We start from the raw sequence: 27,798 nt of genomic DNA, 5'->3' as shown, positions 1-27,798 counted from the left end.
CTCAAAGGCCACGACCGCCAACAACTCAGCTTCTTTCAGTTGGGAAAATATTTGAGAATACATTCCGGCATTATTTTTGCAGCAATAACTGCAAACGAATAATACATGCCTACATAAATGTTTGAACCTTGAGGCAGTAACACTCATTTCAACTCACAATATGTGAATAACATTTAAACAAGGAAATTAATGCTGCAATCTAAACTACTTAAGATATGAATTGTTTTGAAGGATAACGCAGGTTTTGCATGGATACTAATGTGTACAATTTGCAGCAGAAGAAAGAGACACCTAGTGGAATAATCATAATAAACACGCAAACAAAGCATTTAAAAATAACCACATTCAAAAGAAGTGAAACACCCGGGAGCTGAACCAGTCTGGGGGCGTGTGCAAAGGGGCGTGTCTTACCGTTATCATCACAGGAGTCAGACTGGAAGGAGCTCAGTGATTGGACCTCAGAGTTACTGCCTTTGTTGCTCCCAGAGAAACACGTTACTTCTTCTGCCATGTCAACCATCTTACCTGATGAGAGAGGGAGAGGCCGGGGGGGTCAGGGGGCACGAGGCCACGCCTACCAACGTAGTAATATCCTTATTATTCATGTTTCTGTTACTGCTTTTACTATGATTAGCATGTTATTATATCTACTGCTGCTATTATTATTATTATTATTATTATCAGTCATTTTTCATACATTCTTTTATGTATCTATCTATTTCATTGGTATGGATCTATTAACAATGTAATGTTGAACTATATTGTTTATTACTAACAAAATAATCTAAGATTAATAAAATATCTTATTTCTGAAGAATTAACTGATTAACTAACCCAAATTGAGCATATTACAGCTGTCATCTCAATGCGACAGAGACATATTTAATCAGCATTGCATATCGTCTTCTGCAATGTATCTCAGTCCTTTTTCTTTGTATACTGAGCATCTTCAGCACAAGGAATCTTAGAATTAGATTATATTTCATTTCCACGGTGGAGTTGAGTGAGACACTTATAACTCTTACTAAATATTAACATTTTGTTCAAACAAGTTGTACTTAAAAGGAAAATAATCAGAATGGTATCTGGTGAAATCCTCATTTAGATGTCCATGCGTTGACAACTTTGATTTTGCACTACATAAAGTCACACAGTGGTACCTAATGAACAAAGCTAGCCAACTTTTAAATTTAAAAAATAATACTTCATACTTTTTAAAAATGTAATATAAATAAAGTAATATTATGTGTGTTTTGTGAGTACACAACACACATAGTATTACTTTATTAACTCTAACTTATGCAAATTGTATATTCTTCACTTCAGTAGGTAGTAGAAAACACACACACACACACACACACACGCACACACACACACACACACTCACCCTCATCATCCCATGGGCTCTTACGTATGGAGTCACAGTCTGAGCGACAGGGTGACAGTGGTGGCAGGATGGGGGCCACGCTACACACTACCACCCCCCTCCTGGTGGTTCCTGACAGGATCCTCGGCGACTCCGGGTGAAAGGTGCTCATCTCGGTATGCTCCACACCGCGGCCGTCCACCATCTTCTCCAGCGTGGACCGCGGGTCTCCTTGGAAACAGGGCGTGTATGCCATGGGCCTCACAGGGACCTGCGGAGGTCCCATCATCCCACCTCCTCCCACTACGGTGGCCCCCATCCCCGGCTCGGAGTACAAGTTGAGAGGGTCTCCCGGTGAGCAGTGTAGGGTCTTAAATTGAAGGCCGTTGGCCTTGTTGAGGAGGGCTGCAGTGGCTGGGTCCTGGACCAAAGACAGGTTGTTTCGAGAGTAGTTCTTCTGGAAAACCTTCTTGCGGAAAGCGATGAAGAGGATGATGAGGGTGATAATGACCAAAAGCACCACAGCGATCCCGATGAGCTCCTCTTTACCAACGACCGTGTGGCCAGCCTGCATGTCTGGGACGACAACGGGCCGCAGGCCGCAGCGCTGGCCCACGAAGCCCGCGGTACAGTTACAGTAGAAGGAACCATAAGTGTTGATGCAGACGCCACCGTTGTCACACTCCCCCGCTGGATTGCTGCGGTCACATTCGTTCACGTCTTCCTCACAGCTGCAAGATGGAGGGGTGGAGAAGAGAGGAGAAAGGACTGGAGTGAGAGACCTTGTGCGTGGCGGCTTTCTGTTCTATTGAGCTGCTGTGTGCAGTTTCCATCGAGCTTTGAACAAAATAATGTTGATGAAAGTTTAGCTCTTGACTTTGGAAAGGACACTTAGCCTTTTTTACACACTGATGGCTCAGTCATTACAAACTCCACACAGCTAGACCTTGACTTTTAATTCTATAAGAGATCCAAAAAGTGAACAATCAATGATCTAATCAAACAGCAGAGGTCCCTGAAGTCTACATGTGAATGTTTCTGGCTGTCGTTCCAGGCACCTTGTGTGACACAAGTGTGTGAATGGGTAGAAAACGCTTTATAAACGCAGTGCATTTACCATTTCATGAGATTTAATGTTTGTTATGTTTTCTCTCTGTTTCTGGACATAATAATAATAATAATAATAATAATAATAATAATAATAATAATAACAGTTTCAAATGGATTATTTCTTTCAAAGAGCAGCACAATCTAACTTCCTGTGGGAGGATACAGATATATCATAAACCTGGACGGATAAAAGCCAAACTTTAAAGACATGTAACAGAATAGATTGGACTCAGAATGATCCTTCAGGGTCTTTAAGTTCATATTTGTGTGTTTGGACCAGAACTCACTTCAGACCCTTGAATCCCCTCCTGCAGCTGCAGAGGAAGGCGTTGCCGATGGGCTTACAGGCGCCGCTGTTCTGACACAGGTTGGGAACACACGCCGTTATCTCCATCTCACAGCGCCCCCCGGTGTACTGGAGGTTACAGCTGCACGAGAAGCCTGGCAGGCAGACAGGAGACACTTCATTAGGAATGCAGAGCAGTGCACTGTTTACAAGTGAAACACAAAAGGTCCTTTGAGAAATCAACAGAGTACACCAACACAGCATAATGAAGACGTGCACACACACACACACACACACACACACACACACACTGGAAGGGGCCTGACACACACCACTCTAAATAACAAATACGCACAGTAACACGCTGGGGAATTAGCATTTTTCATTGTGTGACCACAATACACGAGTCAACGCTGACCTTTCCTCTGACAGTAGGCGGTTCCCAGGTGGCTTTGCTCATTACAGTGTAAATGAGGAACATCTTCCAGCTGTCTTTATTGGGGCCTGCTGGTACAGTAACCTGTGCTGACACTCTAGCTGGGGATTTGTTTTCCTAATAACCTCTTGATGTTATCTTCTCTTCCCATTCTCTGATTGGTGATAGATGACTTTAGATGATTCATATGTTCTGTATAAAAGTCCCTGGCTTGAAATACATCAGGAGTTGTTGTTAGAACAGCTGGAGCTGACAAACTACCCAGAGCCACCAGGACTACCTTCCACTAGTAATCATAGTGTGTGTATCAAAGCCTGATATATCTTCATTCTATGAGCCATAACGCTCCATTAAAACACATTAATGAGTTACACATGTTCCTCCATCACCGTGAACACACACACACACACACACACACACACACACACACACACACTAGTATAGTTTGATTCCACACACACCGTCTTGCTGCCACGTTGCAGTATTTCCTCCTGCTTGAGTAACATTTGTTAGAAGTACAGCGAGCAGCTGTTTAGAAAATGACTGAGCCTTTTGAAAAATTAAACAATATATTTGGGAGGTGTTTGAAGATTTCACCTGCTTTTAAAAGTACTGCCTAACTTACTTTGACATGTACAAATGTGGTCAAAACAAATGCATCAGTAAATAAAAATAAAAGTTATCAACTCATTTCCAATTTGATATGAGACAATTTCCTGAACAATAGGTTCATTATATAACATTATCCTGTATTCGGTGTATCCAGGTTTACTACAGCTGTATCAACCCAAAATAAACAATTTATCTAAATTGCAATAAACTTGTGAAAATTATTCAGAAATAGCTACATAATTATAATCTCAGGATAATCTCAGGAGGATAATATCAGGAGGATCATCTCAGGAGGATCATCTCAGGAGGATAATCTCAGTAGGATAATATCAGGAGGATCTCATGAGGATAATCTCATGAGGATCATCTCAGGAGGATAATCTCAGGAGGATAATCTCAGTAGGATAATCTCAGGAGGATAATCTCAGGAGGATCATCTCAGGAGGATAATCTCATGAGGATCATCTCAGGAGGATAATCTCAGGAGGATCATCTCAGGAGGATAATCTCAGGAGGATAATCTCAGGAGGATCATCTCAGGAGGATAATCTCAGGAGGATCATCTCAGGAGGATAATCTCAGGAGGATCATCTCAGGAGGATAATCTCAGGAGGATAATCTCAGGAGGATAATCTCAGGAGGATCATCTCAGGAGGATCATCTCAGGAGGATCATCTCAGGAGGATAATAGGCGCATCGCCCTGATTCCACGTCTACTCGCATCTTTGCATCAAGACTTTGTACGATGAAAATGAGCTGGTTTGTTGCATTTCCTGTTACTCACCACCAGAGGGCAGGCTGGTGCAAGTGGCTCCATTGCGACAGGGCTGCTGCAGGCAGGCGTCGGGATAGAGGATGCAGCCCAGCTTCAGCTCCGTCAGGCCCACCACCTCTGCGTAGCGCGAGCGCTTGTTTTGCAGCGGCAGCTCGTTGTTGTTCAGCATGACTGAGTCCAGGCAGCCCTGGAACCCCTCCAGCACCCGAGGGTCCTTTTGAGAGTCCACGAGGCTGCGAGAGTTTGGGTGCTGCACCTGAAGAGAGAAGGGGCACAAAATGACTGACCACCTGGTATTCACAAGAGAAGAAACAATGACCTAGAACACACACACGCACACACACACACACACACACACACACTCTCAGGTAAGTCATGCATTTTCTTTCACCAAACAATGAACTTAAAACAACAGCTACAATTTTACTGTTTTTGTTTCTCTTTAAAATCCTTTAAAATAAAAATTTTAAAAATAAATTAAAAAAAGGACTTGATTGCTTTCATCAGAATGTTTTTGTTTGCATCAAAATATTCAGTGTAAATTCAGTGGCAGTGATGGAGATATATATGTGTATATATATATATATATATATATATATATATATATATATATATATATGTGTATATATATATATATATATATATATATGTATATATATATATATGAGATATATATATATACTGTATATGTATATATATATACACACACGTGTATATATATATATATATATATATATGTATACACTGTATATATACATAAATGAGATATACAGTATATGCATATATATATATATATACGTATATATCTATATATATCTATATATAGATATATATACTGTATATATGTATATAAATGAGATATACAGTATATATATATATATACTGTATATCTCATATATATACTGTATATAAATATATATATATATATATGAGATATACTGTATATATATATACGTATGTATATATATATACACATACATATATATATATATATATATATATATATACGTATATATGTATATATATACGTATATATGTATATATGAGATATATATACTGTATATGTATACATATATATATATACGTATATATATATATATATATATATATATACGTATATATGTATATATACGTATATATGTATATATGAGATATATATACTGTATATGTATACATATATATATATACGTATATATATGTATAGATTTATATATACGTATATATATGTATATATATATATATATATATAGTTATATATACACAACAAAGGTTTTTGTTTCTTTTATTTGTAGATGTGCTTCTCCGTTACAGGACGATCTGACACCCCAGTGGCAGCTGCAGCTCACTGACCAGCGCTCCAAAGTAGATGCTCCTGTCTGGAGCCAGTGGCTGTGTGAATGGGGGTCCACGGCGCCGCTCCACGTAGCTTTCATCCAGTGCCAGGCTGCTGAAGTTGCGGTTTAGCTCCAGTGCTACCGTGTGCCAGCTGCCATCATTGATACGACGGCCGGAGATGCCCAACATGTCGGGACTGTTGCCACCACCACTGCCAAGGCCACAGGCCAGCTGGAACCACAGCTTCCCCTCCTCCAGCTACACACACACACACACACCATTGAAAATACATATCATTTTCATAGCTAGTGTGTGTCCAGACTTTAACAGCTGACTATAACAAGCACATGCACTAGATGCTTCTGCAATTTGGTGTTGAGAACAGTGTGTGTGTGTGTGTACCTTAAGCACGGTGCAGGGCTCAGTGTGTGTGTGTGTGTGTGTACCTTAAGCACGGTGCAGGGCTCAGTTTGTGTGTGTCTGTACCTTAAGCACAGTGCAGGGCTCCGTGTGTGTGTGTGTGTGTACCTTATGTATGGTGCAGGGCTCAGTGTGTGTGTGTGTGTGTGTGTGTGTACCTTAAGCACGGTGCAGGGCTCCGTGTATGTGTGTACCTTAAGCACGGTGCAGGGCTCAGTGTGTGTGTGTCTGTACCTTAAGCACGGTGCAGGGCTCAGTGTGTGTGTGTGTGTACCTTAAGCACGGTGCAGGGCTCAGTGTGTGTGTGTCTGTACCTTAAGTACGGTGCAGGGCTCAGTGTGTGTGTGTACCTTAAGCACAGTGCAGGGCTCAGTGTGTGTGTGTGTGTACCTTAAGCACGGTGCAGGGCTCAGTGTGTGTGTGTGCAGTGTGTGTGTGTCTGTACCTTAAGTACGGTGCAGGGCTCCGTGTGTGTGTGTGTGTACCTTAAGCACAGTGCAGGGCTCAGTGTGTGTGTGTGTGTGTACCTTAAGCACGGTGCAGGGCTCAGTGTGTGTGTGTCTGTACCTTAAGTACGGTGCAGGGCTCCGTGTGTGTGTGTGTGTACCTTAAGCACAGTGCAGGGCTCAGTGTGTGTGTGTGTGTGTACCTTAAGCACGGTGCAGGGCTCCGTGTGTGTGTGTACCTTAAGCACGGTGCAGGGCTCAGTGTGTGTGTGTCTGTACCTTAAGTACGGTGCAGGGCTCAGTGTGTGTGTGTACCTTAAGCACAGTGCAGGGCTCAGTGTGTGTGTGTGTGTACCTTAAGCACGGTGCAGGGCTCAGTGTGTGTGTGTCTGTACCTTAAGTACGGTGCAGGGCTCCGTGTGTGTGTGTACCTTAAGCATGGTGCAGGGCTCAGTGTGTGTGTGTGTGTACCTTAAGCACAGTGCATGGCTCAGTGTGTGTGTGTGTGTACCTTAAGCACAGTGCATGGCTCAGTGTGTGTGTGTGTGTACCTTAAGCACAGTGCAGGGCTCAGTGTGTGTGTGTGCCTTAAGCACAGTGCAGGGCTCAGTGTGTGTGTGTGTGTACCTTAAGCACGGTGTAGGGCTCAGTGTGTGTGTGTGTGTGTACCTTAAGCACGGTGCAGGGCTCAGTGTGTGTGTGTGCAGTGTGTGTGTGTGTGTATCTTAAGCACGGTGCAGGACTCAGTGTGTGTGTGCAGTGTGTGTGTGTGTATCTTAAGCACGGTGCAGGACTCAGTGTGTGTGTGTGTGTGTACCTTAAGCACGGTGCAGGGCTCAGTGTGTGTGTGTGCAGTGTGTGTGTGTGTGTACCTTAAGTACGGTGCAGGGCTCCGTGTGTGTGTGTGTGTACCTTAAGCACAGTGCAGGGCTCAGTGTGTGTGTGTGTGTGTACCTTAAGCACGGTGCAGGGCTCCGTGTGTGTGTGTACCTTAAGCACGGTGCAGGGCTCAGTGTGTGTGTGTCTGTACCTTAAGTACGGTGCAGGGCTCAGTGTGTGTGTGTACCTTAAGCACAGTGCAGGGCTCAGTGTGTGTGTGTGTGTACCTTAAGCACGGTGCAGGGCTCAGTGTGTGTGTGTCTGTACCTTAAGTACGGTGCAGGGCTCCGTGTGTGTGTGTACCTTAAGCATGGTGCAGGGCTCAGTGTGTGTGTGTGTGTACCTTAAGCACAGTGCATGGCTCAGTGTGTGTGTGTGTGTACCTTAAGCACAGTGCAGGGCTCAGTGTGTGTGTGTGCCTTAAGCACAGTGCAGGGCTCAGTGTGTGTGTGTGTGTACCTTAAGCACGGTGTAGGGCTCAGTGTGTGTGTGTGTGTGTACCTTAAGCACGGTGCAGGGCTCAGTGTGTGTGTGTGCAGTGTGTGTGTGTGTGTATCTTAAGCACGGTGCAGGACTCAGTGTGTGTGTGCAGTGTGTGTGTGTGTATCTTAAGCACGGTGCAGGACTCAGTGTGTGTGTGTGTGTGTACCTTAAGCACGGTGCAGGGCTCAGTGTGTGTGTGTGCAGTGTGTGTGTGTGTGTACCTTAAGCACAGTGCAGGGCTCAGTGTGTGTGTGTGTGTACCTTAAGCACGGTGCAGGGCTCAGTGTGTGTGTGTCTGTACCTTAAGTACGGTGCAGGGCTCAGTGTGTGTGTGTGCCTTAAGCATGGTGCAGGGCTCAGTGTGTGTGTGTGCCTTAAGCACGGTGCAGGGCTCAGTGTGTGTGTGTGTGTGCCTTAAGCACGGTGCAGGGCTCAGTGTGTGTGTGTACCTTAAGCACAGTGCAGGGCTCAGTGTGTGTGTGCAGTGTGTGTGTGTGTATCTTAAGCACGGTGCAGGGCTCAGTGTGTGTGTGTGCAGTGTGTGTGTGTGTGTATCTTAAGCACGGTGCAGGACTCAGTGTGTGTGTGCAGTGTGTGTGTGTGTATCTTAAGCACGGTGCAGGACTCAGTGTGTGTGCAGTGTGTGTGTGTGTATCTTAAGCACGGTGCAGGGCTCAGTGTGTGTGTGTGCAGTGTGTGTGTGTGTACCTTAAGCACGGTGCAGGGCTCAGTGTGTGTGTGCAGTGTGTGTGTGTGTGTGTGTACCTTAAGTACGGTGCAGGGCTCAGTGTGTGTGTGTGTGTACCTTAAGCACGGTGCAGGGCTCAGTGTGTGTGTGTGTGCCTTAAGCACGGTGCAGGGCTCAGTGTGTGTGTGTGTGTGTGTGTGTGTGCCTTAAGTACGGTGCAGGGCTCAGTGTGTGTGTGTGCAGTGTGTGTGTGTGTACCTTAAGCACGGTGCAGGGCTCAGTGTGTGTGTCCAGTGTGTGTGTGTACCTTAAGTACGCTGCAGGGCTCAGTGTGTGTGTGCAGTGTGTGTGTGTGTGTGTATGTACCTTAAGCACGGTGCAGGGCTCAGTGTGTGTGTGCAGTGTGTGTGTGTGTGTGTGTGTGTACCTTAAGCACGGTGCAGGGCTCAGTGTGTGTGTGTGTGTACCTTAAGCACGGTGCAGGGCTCAGTGTGTGTGTGCAGTGTGTGTGTGTGTGTGTACCTTAAGCACGGTGCAGGGCTCAGTGTGTGTGTGCAGTGTGTGTGTGTGTACCTTAAGCACGGTGCAGGGCTCAGTGTGTGTGTACATAATGATTCCTCTGCTCTGCAGGGTTCTTATCCTGAGGCTGACTTTCAGCTCTGTCTGCAGGTGCTCAGACAGTCTGTACTTGATGTAGCTGTTTCCTGAGAAGCTCAGAGACGAATGGCCTACACACACACACACACACACACACACACACACACACACACACACACACACACAGGTTAATGAATCACATGCCAGAGTAGGTATTCATGATATCAGAAGCACTAGTTGTTGTTGCAAGTATTATTTTCTAAAATCTAAAATATTCATAACTTGATAATTGAGTGTGATTGTCTCTCTCTCACTCACCTGCACATTCTCCCAGTTTGCCTGGAGGACACTGACATGCGTAGCGCCCTCTGGTGGCCTCTACTGAAACACATTGCATGTCTGCTGGACATGGCTGGTCCTCACACTGTTCTGACAGGACAGCACAGTTGGCATCTACACACACACACACACACACACACAAAATAATGAATAATATATATATATATATTATTAATATGTAATGATCCAAACACCGGCACTGAAATGGGATGGACTGAATTAATAAAATAACTAATAACTAAATAATTAATAAATACTATTGTACACTCAATAAACCATGTGAACCATTTCCTCAACTGTGTGTGGTTTGGAAAGACAGCTCTGGCATCCGGTTCTCTGTAACTAAGCAACTAATCTACTTCCTGTTTACACGGCACCCGCATGTCCAGTGTACATGAATAGTCTTGTGATACTAGTTTTCAGGCATGCTAGTATGGAAAATTAAAATTAAAATTAAATGAACATGGTGCTGATATGTGAACGGACAACGTGTGGATGTGGAACACATTCAATTAGAGACTATACATCACTCACCGCTGCAGGTGCAACGCGAGGTCCGGTGGAAGCGTGGTGAAACGAAGCTGACCCGCGGCGTGCTGTACGTAGCCAGGCTGTGCGAGTCCAGGATGATGCTCTGTTCACACTGCGCCCCGCGACACTCCAGGCCCGAGCAGTTCTTATCGAGTATAGCCGACACTCGGAGGACTTCCTCCAGCTGCCGGCGGGACGCGCTCAGCTTCTGGGTGAGGTACGCCGCCTTGTAGTACCCGCCCCCTGCTGTTTCCACAGCAACCAGCATGTCCAGTTGTTGCGTTCCGCCGACCGGCTGCAGACTGAGCAGGTGCAGCGTGTCCCGCTGCTGCGACGCAGAGGCCTGCCGCAGGACCTTCAACACGCTCTTCAGGTGCAGCGCCACAAAGTCCTGCGGTGCAACGCTCTCAAAGCGCACCGTCACCGCCTCACGCAGCATCTCCGGTGTCGCCTGCTCCACGTGCACGCTCACAGGCACGGGGACGGCGAAGCGTCCATCGCTAACGCTGGCGTTGAGGGAGTACCTGCCTGCGTCCAACCCGCCCAGGGCGATGATCTTACCATCACGAGGGCTAATCTTAAAGAGACTGCGCTGGGCTGGGGGGGCGTGGCCAAAGGTCAATGCGTCATAGGGGTCAGCGTCGGTGGCATGCAGCTGGCCAATCACACCACCTGGAAACTCGTCCTCCATAGTGACGATATGAACCTCCAGTGGTAAGGCAACGGGCCGGTGAAGGCTCTCCTCAATCACCCTGACTGTCAGCATGGAGGAGGAGGACAGACGGGGCTTCCCCGAGTCTGTCACCTGGGGGGAGAAGAAAAGAGGGGAGGAGACACACGGAAAAGGACATGAAGGACAAGAAGACAGGAGAAATGACTCATCAAGATTCACACAAAACGCCAGTCCCCCCCATTCATCTGAACCTGGGCGTGGCTGCAGCATGAGGACAAAACACAACCCGATGACGCGCTGCGGTGGGCAGACATGTGACCTGCGAGCCAGAGCTGTACGAGCCGGTCACGAGGGAACAATACGTTAATTATCAAGCAGTCATTCAGTGACACTGATTACAGTACTCATCTGTAGAGGTGGATTGACTCTGTTAAACGTATTTATATTATATATAAAATGTGAATTCCCTTTAGAGACTGGCTGCCTGCTGAAGTTCTGTCTAATAGCCACACCCCATCATGACCCTGAGGTTCGGACGAGTAAAAACAGTAAGACACTTACCCATCACGAGGGAATCCATACAAAGATTGTGGAAGATATCTATCTAATCTTTATTTGTACTCAGACTGCTGACACTTCTATTTAGCAGTTTTACATGGATTATGTCGTCCATCTCTTACTGTGCAGCTGCCCTGAAGACATATTGCTGTGAATTCCACTCAAATCTGAAACAGTATTGTCATAAAAAAAGAATACAAAGCTTTCCAATATTCCAAAGTGTGCCATTATGTAAAGAATAGTGAGAGCTTCCCTTTGCCCAGAATGAACAAACCCTGATAGTTCTTGCAAATTGGTCATTGTGAGCATCTTATTCACACTTCTAATTATTAATTTTACAGCATTCACAGATTCACTATTTAAGAGTTTGCTCTACCTGGATCAGAACAGCATATTCAGTGGCCAGGTCCCTCCTGAACACTTGGTTGGCCACGAGCGTTCCATCTTTCTCCAGCACAAACTCTCCGCCTTGGTTTCCGGACAGGATGCGGAAGTCAAAGGGCTCTCCGTTGTGTGAGGAGTCCAGGTCGTTGACAGACAACTGCAGGATGCTGGTGCCGATTGGCTTGTTTTCCTGGGGGAGGGACATGCCATTAGAAAGACCTCGGTGTTGGGCATACACTATTTATGGTCACAATATGATGTATATGTTGACAAGATGATGTCTTCAAAGAGAATTTCATTTCATTTTTAGAGCTCGTGGGCACATCGTAGAGTCATTGGTATCGATACCTAACCCTAAGACCTAATCATTTTAGTCAGTCCCTCCAGGAAATCATGTTGGCAAGACAGGTCATGCAATGAGTTGAATTCAACAATTCCTGCATTATTACATGTTGCTCTGTTCTTGCTGTCCCTTTGGATGACTCACTGAATGAGGACTGTGGGATTCGAGTCAGTTCTTTGTGCTGTGTTAAAAGGATCTTTGTGCTGCTTTTACCAAATAAGAATGTCTAGTGTCCATCTTGTCTTTGTGTTTTAGTGAATAGGAAGTCAACCACGAGGCCTACCTGTATGACACTAGTGAGGTTGGCTGGGGAGAAGGTGGGCGGGTTGTCATTGATGTCAGAGATGTCGATGTTGACCATCACGGTGGAGGACATGGGAGGGATTCCACTGTCCAGAGCTCTGATGGCCAACGAGTAGCTGGGAACCTAGAAGGACAGACACAAAGGATATATATATATATATATATATATATATATATATATATATATATATATATATATATATTGTGAAGAGGAACACAACATATAAAGGTTGACATCCTTTATGGGTGTTCTGAAGACACGTTTGAAAGCTCGGATTTCTGCCATTATGGCAGTTAGTTGAACCAGAAAATACAGATTTCTGAACTGGAGTTGAGTGAACCGAGAGCCGCCATCACAGTAGAGCCACATGTTGGTGGACAATGAGCCTCAGAAGATCACATGACAACAGCTGGATGATATCATACTATTCTTCTTGTTGTGGACACTTTGTCCTGAGGGTGGCCATAGAGCACAGACACATCTAACACTACTCATGTGCTCATGACATGCTCTATTAAGACTGATGTCTCTCTGTGACTGAGAATCCTCCACCATTAGCTCCTTTAAATCCCAGTTTCCCTTTTCACATTCTGTCCACACTGGACTTTACAAATAGTCAATGTTATTTTTTACGGGACAATTCCAGTTCATATGTTTATCATTTGATATACATTGTAGTCTATAAGCCATTCGCTCTGAGATCTGGTGCCACATCACCTGGATCAATACTTCTGGAGGTCATTTGTGATCATATTTGATCTAGTATTCCGACACTACAAGTGGTCTGTGTACAATCAGCTCTGAGATGAAGGTAAAAGGCTTCTTGATTGGTCGGTGGTCTTCCCAAACTGATCTGAGATGACTCTAAGTCGACAATGTTTAAGTTCATACACACTCAGTCTGCTCTCAACCTGCTGCAGGAAATGTATCCATATTGCTTTATAATAAAAAGCTAATGATGCACGCTGAGGAGGAATGCAACAATATTCTGCTGCTTGAGAAATATATGAAGAAATAAACGTCAGTCGTAAACAACTCCGACCTGCTTAGCAGAGAGGGGGAGGAAATAGAAGGAAATCACCCCCATGCACAAAGCAGTATTAACGCACACACATCAGCATTGCACACAGTGGCACAGCGAGCGAGCGAGAGAGAGAGAGCTGCTGCGCACACACACTTCATCAGCCAAACGCTTTGATCCCACACACGCCTGCTCTCTCTGAGGCAGCTCATCCACCGCTCTTCAATACTTTATGACAGGCGTATGAGCACTTCTGAAGTTCTTAAGCACTGCAGAGGAGAAGGAGACGAGGAAGAAGCTGAAGACGAGGAAGAAAAGAGCTCGGCGGAGGAGGGGAGTGAGGCAGGGCTGTTCATGCCGTCCATCTTTATTCTTGTTGTATAATAAATAGCTCATATTCAGAGCTGTTATGTGCATGTGCTTCCTGTTCAAGTGTGATTAGTTGCCATCTGGTCAGAGATCCATTTCACAGCAGGCTCCTTCTTTACATCAAAGATGGGCAACCATGAGCTCCCATACACTGGCTGTTCGTGGACATGGTCCACTGATATAAACATCATATCATATCATGAGCTAGTCATCTGTTGGATAAAACAACAAGTGAGAAGCTCAATTCTTAGTTGGCCATGTAGGTTTTAACAGCTGGAATACTGCTTGAAAAACGTGATCATTAGTCCTGGACTGCTGCCATCATTCCAGATAACCTTAGTGAAGAGTACTGATGGTTTCAGGTCCAGAGTTGATATAATAATACATATTAAATATAAATGTTCACGGAGCTACAAGGCGGAGAACTCTCGTACCATTTATTTGAATCTGTTGTCCGTCTTTTTGCATTAGTAAGGGGGAGTGTGCAAAACATTCAGCTAGAAGGTCAACGTTGCAGATTAGATCAGATATTACTAACGTACGTTAATGCACAGTAGACGTATTACAATGAATACACATCAACATAAATATTATATGGTTTTTACGTTTTTTTTCAACTGCGCCGGCACTGAAATGACTTATAAAGCACAATTATTAAATTATTAAGACTGCCACTCAAAGCAGAACCTCAGCTCAAGTCTCCAAAACTCTGAACCCATTTTCTGCTTTGCACCAAAAAGCAATTCAACATGTTCAACACAGTTCTCTGCATCAGACACAGGAATTAAAGTCACTTGTTCTTCATTTCAAATGCAACGCCATGGACCAATTGGCCCAATCAGATGTCACCTGAACAAACAGCTGACATCCCAATGTGCCCCCTAAGGCCTCAACCCCTGAACCCTCAGGTTGAGAAGTAAACAACAAACACTTTGCTGCTACATGTGACCTTAATGTACAATTGTGGGTATTTATGTTAAACTCTCTGATTTGTCTTACAGGCTCTTTTCCTCACAAGATAAAAGGACATTTCACAGCTACAATAACAACATTAAATATTTGATGAATAAATAAATAAATATCCTCTGATTTCATGTGTTTCCATGTTCTATCTTTAATCCTTAATGTTTCTGAGTACATGTAATTTGCCAGACTTATGGAAAGGGTTCATAAAGGGCTCAGTAAACCCTCACGGAGCGAGTGGGAGCCTCAAAGTCCACGAGTCCATCAGGGTGAGAGTGGGAATGGGCCAGGATGTACGCTCTAGAAAAAGACCTCAGGTGAGTACCCGGCCAATCACATTCACAGACTTTGAGGCGCGCTCCCGCAGTCCGTGAGGGTTTAGTCCTGTCAAATTATTGAGTTGTTGAGTTCTACCCTCTCTCTCTCTCTACCTACCTACCTCTCTCTCTCTCTCTACCTATCTACCTCTCTCTCTCTCTACCTACCTACCTCTCTCTCTCTCTACCTATCTACCTCTCTCTCTCTCTACCTACCTACCTCTCTCTCTCTCTACCTACCTACCTACCTCTACCTACCTACCTACCTACCTCTACCTACCTACCTACCTACCTCTCTATACCTACCTACCTACCTCTCTCTACCTACCTACCTCTCTATACCTACCTACCTCTCTATACCTACCTACCTACCTCTCTATACCTACCTACCTACCTCTCTATACCTACCTACCTACCTACCTCTCTATACCTACCTACCTACCTACCTCTCTATACCTACCTACCTACCTATCTCTACCTACCTACCTACCTACCTCTCTATACTTACCTACCTACCTCTCTCTACCTACCTACCTCTCTATACCTACCTACCTACCTACCTACCTCTCTATACCTACCTACCTACCTACCTCTCTCTACCTACCTACCTACCTACCTACCTCTCTATACCTACCTACCTACCTCTCTCTACCTACCTACCTACCTCTCTATACCTACCTACCTACCTCTCTATACCTACCTACCTACCTCTCTATACCTACCTACCTACCTACCTCTCTATACCTACCTACCTACCTCTCTCTACCTACCTACCTACCTCTCTCTACCTACCTACCTACCTACCTACCTCTCTATACCTACCTACCTACCTACCCCCTCTCTCTCTATACCTACTCTCTCTCTCTCTCTCTCTCTTTCTCTCTCTCTCTCTCTCTCTCTCTCTCTCTCTCTCTCTCTCTCTCTCTCTCTCTCTCTATCTATCTATCTATATATCTATCTACCTATCTATCTATCTTACTTTTTCTAAATTATGTTCAGGCTATAATAATAATAATGATGATGATATACATATTACACAAGTTTACAAAGTGCGTCACAGACATAACAACTTAAAATACACCGTAAAATTGCATTATTGGAAAGAAAAAATCAATCAATCATGTAATATTAAGGATATTCAGTATAAAATGAATATGGGGCAGTTAATACAACATTTGCTAAGTATAAAGTGTCTACGGAGATAGCAAATGGAAGAATTACTTGACTACAAGCTCAACAAGATCTTCTCTTCAAACTTCAACCAAGTTGAGCGATACGCTCTCAGACGAAGGCTCGAGGGCTACCCATTGATAAATAAGGAAAACCACAATGTTAGTTTAAAATGTGTGACTATCGATTGTAAAGTCAGAGGCTCGGTTAGCATCCACTATTCCCAGTGAGACCTTTGTTGTGCTATATAGCGTTTTATTGTGGTGCTCACATTTCATTAAAGTGTGCTGTGGTTACCGAGAGATAAACCTGAACTAAAGAGGTCTGACTGGGCGCCACAGCATTTCCCTTTAACGTTACAGGACACATTCTAATACATAGAATGAGCCTGTAAACCACTACGGACAGCTTTATTGTTTTGTGGGTATACGTCCAGTTGTTTCAGATCATCCAAAATCAAAACGTTCCCTGGACACTGATGAAATGTGACCTGATGGATAAAATACTAGACAATGTGATGCTGAGTAAACACGAGTGGAGCAGAGCACAGAGACCGTTTTAGATCGTGTTTTCGTTTTGACTTTTACAATTGTGATCTCGATTTTGCATTGACTGGCATCAATTTGCGTCTTTTCATTGACTTTGTATGTAATCTACTCACGCGAAAGATTTGCACCACGTTTGGTATCAACACAGCATAATTGACACTGATTGATGAATTCTCTTTGTGGTGACAAAGAGAATTCATGAATGTGCTACAGATGCAAATAAAGGTTGTTGAAAACGACGTTCCATCGTTGCCATCAGGAGGTACTCACCTTTTCCGAGAGCTAACATCCTGATTGATGGGTCGACCATCACGCTGTCAGGTGTTTGTGCATTTTGAATGGCAGAGCTTTGAAATGACCAACAAGTGACTTCATCCCTTCATTCCAAAAAGTGATTATTGTGTGAGCAATCCAGCGTGTGGAGCTCATGGAACATAAACTACAGCTGTTATTGTTGTTTAATGTACATAATGGACTTTATTTACCGTTAACAGTAGATGTCATGCTGACCTGACTATAGGTTACACAGCTGTATTTTAATCAAGTGCCAAGTGAGGTACTGATGCTATTTCTCGAAGTTAGAAGTGTGTGTGTGTTTGTGTGCGTGTGTGTGTCCTCACTGTCTCACGGTCCAGTGGCTTGTTGACCTTGATGACCCCACGGAGGGGGTCAATGAAGAACTGGCTGTCTCGGTCTCCACTGACGACAGAGTAGAGGATGGCTCCATTCAGCTGTCTGTCAACGTCCTCTGCAACCAGCTGAAAACACACGCGCACACTTAAACAAATGCTTTTTAAAAGCAAACTGGATGAAACATTTTTCATCCATATATGATATATTACTGATTCCCAACAAGCCTTCTCAGGTCCCAAATATCTCCACGGCACTGGAGTCCATTAAGAAGTCCGTTATGGAGTTCAGGTCATTTTGGTTCGACTTGATCCTAAATGTACGAACCCAAACACAGTTGTGAGATGACTAGTTGTGAAGTGTAGAACACTTAGTAGACTACAAGAGTAAGAGGTTGATGAGGCTGAACAGACATCAGCATCGATGCTGGAGGACTAACAATCCAAGCTGCTGCTCTGCTTCGCGATGTTGGTTTATTAATATCGAGGACCCTTCTGTAAACACAAGGCCTGGGTTAGCGCTGCATTTTTACGATTTATATTACAATTAATGGCTAAACACATTTCACAGATATTAAAATAAATTTCAATGCCTATTTATGGTGCTTTGTAGCATTAATTATGTATGTTTTAACCCATCTTCCTGAATATACTGCTTTCTTCCCATCACTGCTGGCCGTTTTCCATTTCCCAAAGCATGCTGCACGTTTCCTCCTGTCAGGCAGCCATCAGTAGCAATTCACGTGAGAAGATTATGAAAACCAAACATGTTTAGGAACTGCATTTGTTTGTCAATGTATCATTATCATTGTGTGGTAAAGTAAAACAGGCTAGCACTGTTGCGTCACAGCCAGAGGGGCCGGGGTTCGCTTCCTAGACTCTGTGTGGAGTGTGCATGTTCTCCCCGGGTCAGCGTGGGTTCTCTGTCCTCCTGCAGTCCAAAGACATGCAGCTCAGGTTAATTGGTGCTAGAAAAGCATCTCACACACAAACAGCTCCCCTTTCATACCTTGCCACATGTTTCAAGGCTACTACGAATCAGAGCCATTTCACTGAACACTGTCACCAGATCTCTTTACAAAGAAAAACACAAAGTCCTTTATCATAGGAGAACATGGTGGCTTACAAGACATAAAGGTCTAAATCCCTTCAAGTGGAACAAACATAACTGCTGGCCTACTTAAGGATATCTTATCCTTTCTTAAGGTGCTACAGGGACACTATAAGAAGGGACATTTCCAGGTGTCCAAAATGGAAATGTTCGTCCTCTGGGGACCAGGAATTTGCAAAGTGAATATCATAACAAACTGCAGATATTTCTTGTGTAAAAGGTGGAAATTGTGGTCGCGCTAAAGAAAATGCCAGAGAGTTCCCCGAAAGATTACAATCCGTCCTTGGACAGTGTTGGTCGAGGGGATTTTTATACAATCATGGTTCTACAGAAAATATCAAGGCTTCATCGCAAATACTAGAAACCCTCTTTAGACCATGACCCTCCATCAGATCATATTTCATGAAGACATGGCCGGTAACTATAAAGTGTGTTCTGGATGAAAAGCCACTTTTATCCTCAGACTGGGTCCTACCTGGACTACAGACTCTCCAGTGGTAGCATCCTCTGACACCACTGCAGTGTAGAGGTCACGGCTGAACATGGGTGCGTTGTCATTGACATCTGTCAGGTTTATGTTCACTGTCGTAATGGCACTCAGTGGCGGCGTGCCGCCATCACGAGCCTCCACTGTCAGGAAGAAGTCCCTGCAGGTCTCATAGTCCAGGGGTTGGGAAACTAAAATGGCCCCTGATCAAGGTGGGGAGAGAGAGGGAACACAAATATATATTTGAGTAAAGACATCATGTATCATCACGGAGTGTGAATGAAATGAGGGATGACTAGCGTTGATCTGTGGTTAGCACACTCACCAGTCAGTGGGTGAATGTGGAACTTCCCGTGCTCATTTCCTGATCGGATACTGTAAGTGATCTCAGCATTGGTCCCGATGTCCTTGCTGGCAGCATATATTCTCAGGACCTCGGTGCCCACTCCCACATCCTCCGGCACTGTCGCTAGTTGATCACGACGCTCAAACACAGGTGGGTTGTCATTGATGTCGAGCACAGTGATAGTGACGTTGACCGATGAGGAGAGGGGCAGCGGTGAACCCCGGTCAGATGCATGGACTGTTATCTGATAAGCCGGCTGGACCTCGCGGTCGAGGATGCGTTCCAGGACCACAATGCCTGAGGACTTATCGATAGAAAAGGAGCCTTGAGCAGAGTCGGCCAGGGAGTAGACCACTCTACGGCCCGGACCTGCTGCAAAGCCAGAAGAGGAGGGTCAGATATGAGAGGGTTAAATGCCTAAGAGTGCCTGAAACTAAATGCTGGCTGGATGGTTTAACTGTCTTCCAATGACTCCTGCTTCTGGCAAATGTTGTACATTTTTTAAACAACCACGTGGTGATTGGCCAGGTGGAGGTGTGAAAGTAGGCAGAGTTTTGCTCTTCTCTCACAGGTCCTGTCTTCACAGATATATTTTTGAAACCAATATTTTCTTCTCCATTTTAAAATAAAATTCTGTCAACGCAAAGTTCATTTTACCAAAAATCTCCATCCACACTAGAACGCAAAAACACCTCCAAGCGCTCACCGGGCAGTAGGCGGCCAGAGGCTTTGTCATTCTTATTCGTTGTCAATTACCAGAGAATAAGATTCCGAGCATGCCCAGTAAGCTTATTCTCCTTTGACATTTTAAACAAATAGTAAAGTAATAGCGTATCATTTTTGTCTTTGTACAAATGTTATTTCTGGTGCTATGGCAAAACTAAATCCGAGTGGCCTTCGGGTCTCCTACCAAGGAAGACTCTGAGAAGTTGGGAGACCCCTGTTCTAAGTGCTCTGATCTCCTAAATTGGCTTTAACACTTGCTTTGAAATTAATATATTACAGTATTTGATTTTTTAAAAGTAATCTTGAGGGTGAACAAATAACAAGACTCCTCCATTTGTCATTAGACCGGGAAGTGCCAACAACACCGTAAACATTCCGGTGGTCCAGCATCTCTGTTATCGTTTCTGGCGCATGCTCATTACACAAAGCAACAATCGGCATGCACAGATTAGGGAGATGACTTCATTGTTTTAACAATGTTTTCTAAAAATCACTTGTAGTGACCTTAAACTCTGTTTGTGTGTGGACAAGAGGCCAAAACATCGAGGAACATATCTGTTCTAATAACTATATGTATACGAGTAGACATAAAGGTCTTCCAACAAGCACTTCTGTCACTTTTCATGTGACCAACTAAGAATACACCATGATGTTTTCAAAGAGAGCAAGGGTGCTATGGGGTCCCCATCTGCACATTATTTGAGTCAAGACTACACAGGCAAAGACAAACTATAAATAATTATTCAAATCAACTTTGTTCCTGTTCTCGCTGTACTTGGGATCTATTCTCTCTACTTGTCTGGTCTCTTTGTGTGTTTGTGTCTGTGTCTGCAGCAGTGGAACCACTATTAGAAGTAGCCTTAGTCGTCGTGGTGGTGTCACCTTCATCAGGGTCTATGGCCTGAATACGGGTGAGCAGGGCTTTGGTGGCGGTGTCTTCGTAGACACTGGCGGTGTACTGTGACAGGGTGAAGATGGGTGGGTTGTCATTCACATCAGTAACTGCCAGTTGCAACTCAGCACGGCACCATCGTCCACCTCCATCAATTGCCTGGGCAACGAGCCGGTAGTAGGGTGTCATCTCGTGATCAAGAATTATAGATGACCTGACCTCACCTGGACAGGTTAGAAATAACTTGTGAGACATCAAGAGATGGAGCCATACTGTGCCATGAGAGTCACACAAGTCCAAGTATCCACAGGAATAACTGTGTCAATTCAGTTCATTTTGTATAGACCTAAATCACAAATTAAAAATGTGCCTCTCCCCGGATGGATATAAACAATAGATGTCATGTGTACAGATGAACAGCGTTACAACACATTCAATGAATATGAGAGAAATGTATGAATAATTAGTAGTAGGCATGGACCACGATCCAGATTTCCACAATCCATGAAACAGAAGGAGGAAGAGAGGAGAGGAAGGGGGGGCATGGTGTCTAACTGTGTAAACTGTGATAAGCTGGTGGCCTGGCTGCATTTCACTGCTGCATTTCACTCCATATTGGATTGATTGAAGTTGAAGTTTATGCAAGCTTTCTAAAAAAAGATTAGGTTTTAAGTTTTGTTCCAAGAGAAGCCATTCTGCATGCTTACCAGTGTCCGTGTCAATGCTGAAGTCCTGGGATCCAGGACCTTGTAGGGAGTACTGGATCCAGGCACTGATGCCTACATCAGCATCTGTAGCTCTAATCCTCAGCAGCACACTGTTTACTGGGAGGTTCTCTGGAATGGAGGCAGTGTACACAGCCTGCAGACAAAGAATGGAGTTACACCAGATGAAATGTTGGTAAAGCTTCTACAATGGCTTCATTTACAGTTAGCTAAGTCAAATAAAAGACAAGGCATCTAAAAAGTAAATAATGAAGAACAACATGTGGTTCTATTCCTCACCTGGTCACAGATGGGGTTGTTGTCATTAGTGTCTATCACTGTGACTTCCACCGTTGCCTGGGAAACAAAGAGTCCATCGCTAGCAGTGACATTGATGACGTAGAGGTCGCGTTCCTCCCTGTCCAAAGGCCACTTTACATACATCTTCCATTCACCCTGAACCAGACCCAGTGCAAACACACCACGATAGTTCCCACCTGGACAACACATAAGCAGACAGAGAGAGAGGCCCATTGAGATCCAGGATCAGTGAAGAACGTTTCAGACATGGACTTTATGACCAGTTTCCCCACAAATAGCTGGTCACTATATAGGATTTCGAGGATGGATGAGGAAGTGGACAGACTTGTCCGTTCAGGCCAGTCTGGGATGGATGTATGGAGGCCGAGGAGAAGGAGACTCAATGATCCAGTTATGGGCCCCGGACATTAGCTTGGTATGGAGAGATGGCCGTAAGAATCTCTAGTTATCTTTGACCGAGACTTGTCCTTTAACTCCCACGTAAAACAAATCTCAAGGATTGCATTTTTTCATCTACGTAACATTTCAAAAATCTGGCACATCTTGTCTCAAAAAGATGCAGAAAAGCTGGTTCACGCGTTTGTTACTTCCAGACTAGATTACTGCAACTCCTTATTATCAGGCAGCTCTAATAAGTCTCTTAAATCCCTCCAGTTGATCCAGAATGCTGCAGCTCGTGTACTCACAAAAACTAAGAAAAGAGATCACATCACTGATTTGTAGGCACGGCACTATGATTTGCATAATTTCAAAGACTTTAACATTCACCTTTTTATAAACCCTAGTTTAGATAGATAGATAGATAGATAGATATATAGATAGATAGATAGATACTTTATTAATCCCCAAGGGGAAATTTGTTAGACTTTGTCCTTAACTTTAAGTAGCTGTTTTAATTACTTACCCCTAACCATACCTTATTGTAGTATATTTGCATTAAAAACAATAGTTTTACCTCATCTTAACAATACTAAAGTGGTAATGAACATATTTTGTTGAAATCATGAACTATAATATTGGCAAAGAAAATCCAGGGGTTTGCAGAAATCCAATATTAACGTCTGCTGATACAGTTGCAGTGCAATAACAGACGTGTACAGTGGTACTTACCAGTGATGTGGTAGCTGACTTGACGGTTAATGGCAGAACTGTCATCATCTCTGGTGTTCAGCACAGCCACCACCTCGCCTGGTGGATCACTCTCCTGAACTGAACCAAAGTAGTTTCGCTCTAGGAACTTGGGGGGGTTGTCATTGATGTCCGACACTGCTACGGTCACAGTGGTGGTACCGGAAAGAGACAGGGTCTCCCCAAGGTCTGAGGCTACTACCGTGAATGTGTAGGATGGATTGGTCTCATGGTCCAAGTCCTTGCGTGTGGAGATCCAGCCTGTGTTGCTGTCAATGCTAAAGGTATTTACTAATGTATCTATGTCTCCATCTGACTGGATTAATGTCCCAAGACTGTATGTTACCTGGCCATTGGCCCCCGAGTCTGTGTCTAGTGCTTGGACTTGAATAATTCTGGTTCCAGTTGACATGCCCTCCATAACTGTGGCCTCGTAGGAGGAGGCCTCAAATGCTGGTTTGTTGTCATTTAGATCCAAGACTTTGACTTCAACATCAACTGAAGTCACAGAATCCAGCTTAGCATGTTGTACAGTGGCAGTGAGTTTCAAATGGTATCCTTTTATCACCTCATGGTCCAACAGCTTATCAAGCTTGATTACACCTGTATCTTTTTCCACCACAAACACCGCATTTTGGTTGTTTTCTCCATTCTCTCCATTAACTAGGGCAAAAGTAGTAGAAAGCGAGGCATATCCAGGAGAAGCATTGAGGTGCACAGTCCCTATAGCTGAACCTATTGGGGTGTCCTCTGGCATGCTAAATAAGTATTGGTGTTGGCTGAAGGAAGGAATGAAGGCATCTGGAGAAAGAACATGGATGTAGACAGACACTAGAGAGTGCCGGACTGGATTTCCTCCATCCACAGCTTTCACAAAAAAAGATAATACGGAGTTCCTCAAGTGGCTGAAGCTGCCTTTAGTCACCATCCAACCGTTGTCTGGGTCTATCTCCAAAATGTCCACCACAGGGACATGTGCCTCACTGTAAAGTGAATATGTCACTTTGGCATTAATGCCATCATCAGGATCATAAGCCTGAATCTGTGTCACCAAAAACCCTTTTGCCACATCCGATTTGACGGAAGCTCTGTACTCTGTGGCACGAAAACAAGGGACATTATCATTATCATCCGAAAGAGTAACTTGTACTGTACAGTAAGAGACGCGTCCACCTGGGTCCTGGGCTGCCACTGTCAGAACAATGTCCTTGTTGGCTGGGTCCTCGCGATCAAGCTTTTCTACGGCAGTGATCTGTCCATTTGCGTCGATGTTAAATTGGTCCTTGCCGATATCGTTAACAAAGGAATACGTTATGTGACCCAACACTCCAGGGTCTGCATCTGTTGCCTTTACCTGAAACAAAAAAAGTTTTATAATACAGACATGATAATATATAATTACCATACTGTATTATCAATGTGTAACATATTTCAATGAATTTCAATAGCACTTACTTGGATAACTTTGGTTCCCACGGCCGCATTCTCTTTTAATTCTACCTCATACATATTCTGTCCAAAGACTGGACTATGCAGGTTGGCCCCCAACACCCTAATGTGAACCTGTGCAGTGCTGGTGAACACCCCATCAGACACTGACACATTGAGGCTGTAGACAGGCTCCATTCTTTGCTTATGGTGGCTGGACAATGTGATAATTCCTGTATTTCTGTCCATCACAAAGTTCATTCTTTCATTTCCTGACAAAATGCTGTATTCCAACTTTTCAAAATCTGAGCTATCAGCATCTGAGGCCTGGACACAGGTAACAAAGTGACCCCTAGGTGCTAACTCATTCACATACGCCTCATAGAGCAGCTGATTGAAAACTGGTGGATTGTCATTCATGTCATTCACTACAACTATGATTGATACTTCACTACTCAATGGTGGGAAGCCATTATCGGTGGCCCTGACAATGAAGTCATACTTTTGGACATGTTCATGGTCTAGCATACGTGCTGTCAGGATTAATCCACTGCTACTATCAATGTGAAAGTAGTCTGTGCTGTTAAGCACATCTGAGAAAATCTGGTAGCGGACAGCATTGTTCTTCTCTGAGTCTTTGTCAGTGGCAATAACTTGAAGTGCTGGAGTTCCAATCATGGCTGTTTCAGACAAAACTACCCTGTAAGACATTTTCTGGAATATAGGTGGGTTATCATTTACATCCTGAACTACCACATCTACAACAACCTCAGCACGGGCACTAGTCAGATAGTCTGTGGCTCTGATGGTCAGGTGGTAAGATGCTGCTGCTTCATAGTCCAAAGAGTGGATGATACTTATAACTCCAGTATCAAAACCAATGTCAAACTGAAGAGATGGGTCCCCATCAACTATAGTATAGATAATGTTTTGACCTTCAGGACTAGTGGCATTGATGCCGAGGATTGGTGTGTGCACAGCCACGTCCTCATTTACAGAAACAGAATAAAATGGTTTGTCAAAGACCGGCATAGCTTTGTTGACAACAGTGATGGGGAATTCTATAGTAGATGACAGAGGTGGATAGCCACCATCTCTGGCATATATAACCATCTGATATTCCATATTGGACAAGTCAGACTCAAAAGCCTTCTTGAGGCTGAGACCACCTGTCTGTTGGTTGATCTCAAAGTGACCATGGTCATCCTTGAGATAGTAAGACACCTCTCCATTAATCCCTTTGTCACCATCTACTGCCATGACCCTGAAAATGGGTGATCCTGTCTCAGCTTCTACTTGAACAGCTGCATAATAAGGAAGTCCAACAAACACAGGGGCGTTATCATTGACGTCCTCAACATGGACTCTAACCATAACTCTGGCCACGTGCAGACTGTCATGCTCCCTTCTTGCTTCAACAACCAGTTCGTAGAACTCACGCTCTTCACGATCAAAGGGTGTACCTGTGGTTTGAATCACACCAGAAGTTGGACGGATACTGAAACTTGTGCCAGCATTCAACAAAGTGTACTTCAATGGTTCATTGAGACGGTTTCCCACAGCATTGACCACAGCCACTTTGGTGATATTTGATACATTCTCTTGAATGGACGAAGAGTAAAGGCTATGAGTAAAGCTGAGACCAGAGTCCAGAGCCTCTCGAACAAGAATGGTCACGAGAGCTGTGCTGGAAAATTTCCCATCTGAAACTTTGACACTGAAGCGGAAACGTTCCTTGGAGAAGTTGTTGTGTTTCACTGTAATGACTCCACTGGAAGGTTTGATGACAAAGTGCTGCAGTACTCCATCAGTGAGAGAGTAGGTGAGCTCTGTAGGGACATCTTTGTCCGGGTCTATGCCTGAAACCTGCAAAGCTTCTACTCCCACATAGGTGGGGAGTAGCAGAACTGTTTCATAGGCATTCTGGGTGAAGCGAGGTGGTGAATCATTTGTGTCAATCACTTGTATTGTGACCTCTGTTGGACTGTCTGCAGTCAACTGTGGCTTGCCATTGTCTCTCACGTGAACATGGAAGTGGAAGGTGGAAAATGTCTCATGGTCTAGATTAGCAATGGTTCTGATGGATCCAGTACCCGAGTCCACTGTAAAGAATATTTTTGCCGTGGCCTCAACAATCTGGTAGACTAACAGTGCATTTTGGTTTTGGTCAGTATCAGTGGCCTTGATTACGAGAGGTGAGTCATCTGAGTTCAAGACCACGCTGTTGATGGGTGCTGCCTCGCTGATGCTGCCATGATAGTGAAGCTGGTGGAAAACTGGTGGGTTATCATTCTCATCCACTACCTGAATTAACAGAGTAGCATTGGCGGCCATGCCAGCCATGTTGGTAGCCTGGACTATCAAGGTGTAAGATTCTGTAGTCTCATAGTCTAAAGGCTTTTGGGTAGAAATAACTCCACTGTACTGATTTAACTGAAAAACATGATCTGTGTTGCCCTGCTTAATATCATAAGTAAGGGTGGACTGGCTGACTGCATTGACTGTGGTAACGGAGGTCCCCATCACAGCCTTCTCTGTGATTTCAGCTTGGTATTCAGGCTGAGGAAACTTTGGGCCGGCATTGTCAGAGAGGGTGACAGCAATGCGCACTATAGTGGTCATGGACAGGGGAGGGGAGCCATTGTCAGTAACTCTCACAGTGAGAACATAATGGCCTAAGCTGGACAAGTCCAGGTCACGAGCAACAGTGATGATACCTAAAACTGGTTCAATATCGAATGCATTTCCAGTGTTTCCTGTTGGAAGATCAAATACAATGTCAATATGTTAGTTCTTTTAAGGATAAATATTGACCATTTCAAGTCTTAAGCTGTCAAAGGTGCCTACCTGCTTCAATGAAGTAGTGTAGCTCTGCGTTCACACCTTTGTCTTTGTCCAGGGCAGTCACCTTGACCACAGCTGATCCCACTGCTGCTGACTCATAGACTGAGCCTACATAGAGCGCACTGGTAAAGATGGGCACATGGTCATTTATGTCCTCCACTTCTATTAGCACACGGGCCAGGTTCTTTCTGTATGGGAACTCTTGGTCCTTCACCTGTGGTGAAAACAA

The 27,798-nt window shown here is 44.3% G+C and overlaps 1 protein-coding gene across 4 annotated transcripts in view; it reads right to left on the bottom strand.

Annotated features, from left to right (window-relative positions):
* fat3a (FAT atypical cadherin 3a) overlaps positions 1-27,798 on the bottom strand; it is a 130,294-nt gene that overhangs the window by 12,844 nt on the left and 89,652 nt on the right. For 2 of the 4 annotated variants that reach the window (XM_034529163.1, XM_034529164.1), the window contains 19 exons: positions 27,573-27,783; positions 24,753-27,481; positions 23,280-24,651; positions 22,149-22,345; positions 21,852-22,005; positions 21,135-21,368; positions 19,506-19,895; positions 19,169-19,383; positions 17,574-17,711; positions 12,545-12,688; positions 11,911-12,108; positions 10,307-11,108; positions 9,752-9,886; positions 9,410-9,564; positions 5,936-6,178; positions 4,595-4,841; positions 2,764-2,917; positions 1,388-2,097; positions 412-525 (listed from right to left, as the gene is read on the bottom strand). In XM_034529163.1, coding sequence (XP_034385054.1) covers positions 412-525; positions 1,388-2,097; positions 2,764-2,917; positions 4,595-4,841; positions 5,936-6,178; positions 9,410-9,564; positions 9,752-9,886; positions 10,307-11,108; positions 11,911-12,108; positions 12,545-12,688; positions 17,574-17,711; positions 19,169-19,383; positions 19,506-19,895; positions 21,135-21,368; positions 21,852-22,005; positions 22,149-22,345; positions 23,280-24,651; positions 24,753-27,481; positions 27,573-27,783 — 8,542 coding nt within the window. Of the gene's footprint in view, positions 1-411; positions 526-1,381; positions 2,098-2,763; positions 2,918-4,594; positions 4,842-5,935; positions 6,179-9,409; positions 9,565-9,751; positions 9,887-10,306; positions 11,109-11,910; positions 12,109-12,544; positions 12,689-17,573; positions 17,712-19,168; positions 19,384-19,505; positions 19,899-21,134; positions 21,369-21,851; positions 22,006-22,148; positions 22,346-23,279; positions 24,652-24,752; positions 27,482-27,572; positions 27,784-27,798 lie in introns of all 4 variants that reach the window. The other 2 variants (XM_034529162.1, XM_034529165.1) reach the window with 2 other exon arrangements.

The sequence above is a fragment of the Cyclopterus lumpus genome, chromosome 25 (assembly GCF_009769545.1).
Source record: "Cyclopterus lumpus isolate fCycLum1 chromosome 25, fCycLum1.pri, whole genome shotgun sequence".
Lineage (NCBI taxonomy): Eukaryota > Metazoa > Chordata > Actinopteri > Perciformes > Cyclopteridae > Cyclopterus > Cyclopterus lumpus.
The sequence above is the reverse complement of the archived record's forward strand: the minus strand, read 5'-3'. Positions and strand labels throughout refer to the sequence as shown.